General features: G+C 48.1%; 1 protein-coding gene across 1 annotated transcript; it reads left to right on the top strand.

Annotated features, from left to right (window-relative positions):
* Nucleotides 1–800: 800 nt before the first annotated feature.
* LORICRIN (loricrin cornified envelope precursor protein) lies at nt 801–3,334 on the top strand. The gene is given in 2 exon segments (NM_001113757.1): nt 801–838; nt 2,059–3,334. A coding segment is annotated over 1 exon segment (1,014 nt). The 5' UTR covers nt 801–838; nt 2,059–2,081; the 3' UTR covers nt 3,096–3,334.
* Nucleotides 3,335–6,254: the final 2,920 nt, after the last annotated feature.

Genomic DNA, 6,254 nt, shown 5'->3' with positions numbered 1-6,254 from the left:
TGAGGTCAGTGTTACCACACAAGACAAGACCCCAGAGCTGAATGGCTTTGGTGGGAAGAACCACATGGTCTATCTCTTTAGCTTGTTCTTCTACAAGGAAAGTCAATAGTAAAGATCAGTAGTTTTAGACATTCATTGTCTTCAGGAGTAAATCAAAACTGCGACCAGTGCCCCATTACTTATGGCGCTGTCCATGCTGTGCAACCCAGAAGTGGGTGCTGGGTGCTTACACACTCTCTCTAGACAGGAAGCAAGACAGGAACATCCCAGTGAGGCTCATGTGAAACCCCGGGGGAGAAACTTGGCAAAGAAGAAAGAGCACCTCTTTAAAATTCTAAGAGGTTCCAAGCAATAGGACCAGGAGCCAAAGAGTGGGATGTGAAAATTCCTACTTCTTGGACCAAAGACTAAGAACTCCAGTGGGACTCTCTCAGGTTGCTTGAAGAGTCTGAGACCTATTCCTGAAGCACAGCCCTCTGGTGATGGCATGTGCCCCATGCCAGGAGTTTTACAAACAATGTCTAACATCCACTCTGGCTGACCATCCCTGCTAGCCAGCCTGCTTCACATTTGCATCAGAGAAGGGGCTAGTCATACAGGAGGCTGCCCATCTCAAGAATGCCAAAATCTTCATGAATGGGTCACCCCATGACTACAATCACAGGGAGGTGGGGTGACAGCCAAAGGTCACGTAACTGAGGCCAAACATGAAAGGCTGGTCCAGATCGATAGCTGATGAGTCAGAACTCAGAGAGAGTATAAAACCTCAGAAGCTCCAGTGCTCCTCACACAGCCAGCAAGCATCTCCTCTCCTCACTCATCCTTCCTGGTGCTTTGGGTAAGTGTGAGTTCTACTGGCTCTCATCTTCCAAGTCGGTCTCGCCCAGGCTTGCATGGGCTAGGTGGACCAGGGGACAGGTGGGCAAGGCCTCTCTCCCCTATAGGACCTACAGGACCTCTGCTCTTCAACTGCATCCGTGTTCAGAGGGGCTTCAGGCAGGAAAGAGAGCTGAGCTACTGCTGTACAGATGGTGTTTCTGATCTGGCCAAAATGTAAATGCCACAAAGACAAGACTATCTTCCTGTCTCTCTGGCACCCCTATAAGAGACATGGCCTGTCCCTGGCATAGAAGTGCATTCTGCAGAGACTGTCCCAGCAGCCTGTGGATGGGCTGGATGGACTTTGTGAATTTGTAAGGAAGAGAGGTTGAGTGTACTTTCAGAGAACAGGAAGAATGATTCAGAGGATGCTGCAGATGGGGAGATTTTAGCAGTCATAAGAACCCATTGCTTGTTTTACACAAGATGTTCTGAGAGGGAAATGACTTGTGAGATGCTGGACACAATTCCTGCTAATTTGGTCCCCTCAACCCAGCTTGCCTCCTTGGCAAGCATTGCTTGATATCTCCTAGTCAGAGATGTTGGTCCAAAGGATCACTGGGATCCTTTCTCCTGTTTCCAGACAGGACAATGGGGGAGACTGCCTTTTCTGGTAACTGGTGGGTGATCGTGGCTGAGGTCAGTGGAACAGACCAAGAGTTTAAACTAATTCTGTTTTGCAAAGAATGGGGTGCAACAGCCCTCTAGCATTGGAACAAACCTCCCTCTGTTGTCCCAGGAGTGGATAAAATCCCCTACCCCAGGTGGAGGTTTGTGGTAATTTTCCATTTGCATTCAGTGTTGGGATCAGAGAACAAGGAGTGAAATATTCGACCCATCTCATTTTACAGGAAATGAAACAGAAAATGTGTGGGTCATTTGCCGGGAGATCACACAGCAGAGGCCTGAAGCAAAGCTGGGAAAGAAAGAGAAATGGGTACCACTAAGTGGGCTATTTAAAACTTGGTAAAGACTTTCTCAGGAGAAACACAACACTTTTCTAAAAGCACTAATCCAGGAGTCCCAGCTGAATGCTCTTCCCAATCCGATCAGAAAGAGCATCAAGCCTGGCGGAGGCAGTGCTGCTCAGAGGATGATGGACGTTTCCATGGATGCAGCTGCCTCTGCCGCCGCATCCTTTTGCAGCTGGCCCACTGATGCTCTCTGCTCTCCTTCCAGGGTTCTGTTCCTCCTTAGACAAGATGTCTCACCAGAAAAAGCAGCCCACCCCTCAGCCCCCAGTGGGCTGTGGGAAAACCTCTGGCGGCAGCGGCGGCGTCTTCTATAGCGGCGGCGGCGGTGGCTCTGGTAGCTGCGGCAGCTCCGGGGGTGGTGGCGGCGGCGGCTGCTCAGGTGGAAGTATCAAGTATTCCGGGGGCGGCGGCAGCTCCGGCTGCGAAGGCTACTCCTCCGGCGGCGGCTCCTCCGGTACCGTCTGCTACCCCAGCGGCGGCGGCTCCTCCGGTACCGTCTGCTACCCCAGCGGCGGCGGCTCCTCCGGTACCATCTGCCACTCCAGCGGCGGCGGCTCCTCCGGTACCGTCTGCTACCCCAGCGGCGGCGTCTCCTCCGGTACCGTCTGCCACTCCAGCGGCGGCGCCTCCTCCGGTACCGTCTGCTACCCCAGCGGCGGCGTCTCCTCAGGTACCGTCTGCCACTCCAGCGGCGGCGGCTCCTCCGGTACCGTCTGCTACTCCAGCGGCGGCGGTGGCTCCTCCGGCCAGCAGGTCCAGTGCCAGAGCTACGGAGGCGTCTCTAGTGGGGGCGGCTCTGCCTGCGGCGTCATCTCCTCCGGGGACGGCTCCGGCTGCGGCGGCATCTCCTCCGGGGGCGGCTGCGGGGCCATCTCCTCTGGGGGCGGCTCCGGCTGCGGCGGGATCTCCTCCGGGGGTGGCTCCGGATACTTCTCGTCCTCCCAGACCTCCCAGACCCCGTGCTTGCCCCAGGAGAGCTACGGAGGAGGCTCATCCGGCGCCGGCTGCGGCGGCGGTTCCTCCGGGGTCAGCGGCTGCTTTTCCAGCGGTGGCGGCGGCAGTGGATCCGTCTGCCTGGGAGGCTCCTCCGGGGGCGGCGGCGGCTGCATCTCTAGCGGTGGGGGCGGCAGCGGTTCCGGCTGCGGCGGCGGCTCCTCCGGGGGTGCTTCCGGGGGCGGCAAGGGCGTCCCAGTCTGCCATCAGACCCAGCAGAAGCAGGCGCCTACCTGGCCAGGCAAGTAAGGCCCCCCCGGACTCCACGGAGACGAAGAGGCTGGAGGTGTTCTCCGTGGGCGTCGATGGGCTTACCGCTCTCATGATATTGCCCTGAGGTTTCTCAGCCCTTCACATCTGAATCCACCATAAGAAGCCACTGAGCTCTGGAGCTGCGTCTTGTTCTGCAGTTTTCCCTCCCTAGTTTCTGTACAACTACCTCCTAATTCCAGTACCTTCTCAGTCAATAAATTTGCAATTCATGAGAATTTCTGCGTTTCCAGGCATCTTTGCAGCTTCTAAGTTCATTTGTTCCATCCCATTCTCCTTTTATCCATTCCATTCATCCATAGGGACGTTCACGCAACAATATTTATTCTGTTGGGGGAGAGTGGGTGGTTAGATGAGAGTCAGCAGGAGAGGGGAGAATGGCTGGCAACCAAGGACCAAAGGCATGAATTATCTGATTTATGGTGTAAAATCATGAGGTGATCCCAAAGCACAAAAATCCTGGGAAGAGACTTCAGTAAACGGTACCCGGTAGGTTCGGTAGCAATCATGGGTCTCTTCTTTGAGCTCAGTGATTTTTTTTTTTTTTTTTTTAAAGACAAGGCTGCCCTATTCCCGAAGCAACTAGAAAAAGAAGAACAACGAGAATCCTAAAATGGTAGAAGGAAAGAAATTATACAGATCAGAGCAGAAATAAATGAAATAAAAACTAAAAAAAAGGAGAGAAAAGATCAATGAAACTAAAAGCTGGTTCTTTGAAAAGAACAAAATTCATAAACCTTTAACCAAACTCACCAAGAAAAAAAAAGAGAGAGCCCAAGTCAATAAAATCAGAAATGAAAAAGGAGAAGTTACAACTGACACCACAGAAATACACGACATCACAGGAGGGACTTCCCTAGTGGTCCAGTGGTTAAGACTCTGCCTTGCAATGCGAGGGACTCAGGTCCCATCCCTGGTAGATCCCTCATGCCACATGTGCCACGGCTGAAGACCGAATGCAGCCAAATAAATATACATATATTTTTTAAGTAAGGAAAATTTGGGGGGAAAAAGATCATAAGAGACTACTATGGGCAATGATATGCCAATAAAATGGACAACCTCCAGGAAACTGGACAAAGATATAATTTCTGAAGACTGAACCAAGAAGAAGTAGAAAATATCAACAGACCAATTACCAGTACTGAAATTGAATCAGCAATTTTAAAACTCCCAACAAACAGAAGTCCAGGACCAGATATCTTCACAGGTAAATTCTATAAAACATTCAAAGAGTTAACACCTATTCCTCTGAAAAGTGAAAGTCACTCAGTTGTGTCTGACTTTATGTGACCCCATGGTCTATACAATCCATAGAATTCTCCAGGCCAGAATACTGGAGTGGGTAGCCGTTCCCTTCTCCAGGGGATCTTTCCAACCCAGGGGTCGAACCCAGGTCTCCCACATTGCAGGCAGATTCTTTACCAGCTGAGCCACAAGGGAAGCCCAACTATTCCAAAATATTGCAGAGGAAAGAATACTTCCGAACTAATTCTCTGAGGCCACCATGACCTTAGTATCAAAACCAAACAAAGATATCACCAAAAAAAAATTGTAGATCAGTATCACTAATGAACATAGATGCAAAATTCCTCAACAAAATACTACCAAAACAACTCCAACAATATATTAAAAAGATCATATGCCACAATCAAGTGGGATTTATCTCAGGAATGCAAGAATTTTTCAACATCTATAAGTCAAACAATGTGATACACCACATTAACAAATTGAAAAATAAAAACCATATGATCATCTCAATAGATATAGAAAAAGGCTTTTGATAAAATTTAACACGAAAAATCCCATGGACAGAAGAGGCTGGCAGGCCACAGTCCAAAGGGTTGCAAAGAGTTAGCACTATTTACAATAGCTAAGATTTGGAAGCAACCTAAGTGTCCATTGACAGAACAATGGATAAAGAAGATGTAATATATATATCTCATACACACACACACACACACACACACATATATATATATATATATGTGTGTGTGTGTGTGATGGACTATTACTCAGCCATAGAAAAGAATAATTCCATTTACAATGAGCATGCACACAATCTACAACAATGGAGGGAAGAATATACAGTGCAGAAGAGACAGTCTCTTCAACAAGTGTGGTGCTGGGAAAACTGGACAGCTACATGTGAAATAATGAAACCAGAACATTCTCTAACATCATATGCAAAAATAAACTCAAAACTGATTAAAGATCTAAATGTAAGACTGAGTACTCTAAAACTCCTGGGAAAATATAGGCAGAACCCTCTTTGACATAAGTCACAATGATCTTTTTTTGGAACCGTCTCCTCAGTTCAGTTCAGTCACTCAGTTGTGTCCGACTCTTTGTGACCCCCATGGACTGCAGCATACCAGGCTTCCCTGTCCATCACCAACTCCCAGAGCTGGCTGAAACTCATGTCCATCAAATCAGTGATGCCATCCAACCATCTCATCCTCTGTCATCTCCTTCTCATCCTGCCTTCAGTCTTTTCCAGCATCAGGGTCTTTTCCAGTGAGTCAGTTCTTCACATCAGGTAGCCAAAGTATTGGAGTTTCAGCTTCAGCATCAGTCCTTCCAATGAATAGTCAGGACTTACTTCCTTGAGGATTGACTGGTTGGATCTCCTTGCAGTCCAAGAGACTCTTCAACACTACAGTTCAAAGGTATCAATTCTTTGGCGCTCAGCTTTCTTTATGGTCCAACTCTCACATTCATACATGACTATTGGAAAAACCATAGTTTTGACTAGACAGACCTTTGTCGGCAAAGTAATGTCTCTGCTTTTTAATATGCTGTCTAGGTTGGTCATAACTTTTCTCCCAAAGAGCAAGCATCTTTTAATTTCATGGCTGCAGTCACCATCTGCAGTGATTTTTAGAGCCCAAGAAAATAGTCTGTCACTGTTTCCATTGTTTTTCCATCTATTTGCCATGAAGTGATGGGACTGGATGCCATGATCTTAGTTTTTTGAATGTTGAGTTTTAACCATCTCCTAGAGTAATGGAAATAAAAACAAATGTAAACAAATGGGACCTAATTGAACTTAAAAGCTTTTGCACAGCAAAGGAAAGCATAAACAAAACAAAAAATAACCTACAGACTGTGAGGAAGTATTTGTAAACTATGCGACCA

Source organism: Bos taurus, chromosome 3 (assembly GCF_002263795.3).
Source record: "Bos taurus isolate L1 Dominette 01449 registration number 42190680 breed Hereford chromosome 3, ARS-UCD2.0, whole genome shotgun sequence".
Taxonomy (NCBI): Eukaryota; Metazoa; Chordata; class Mammalia; order Artiodactyla; family Bovidae; genus Bos; species Bos taurus.
The sequence above is the reverse complement of the archived record's forward strand: the minus strand, read 5'-3'. Positions and strand labels throughout refer to the sequence as shown.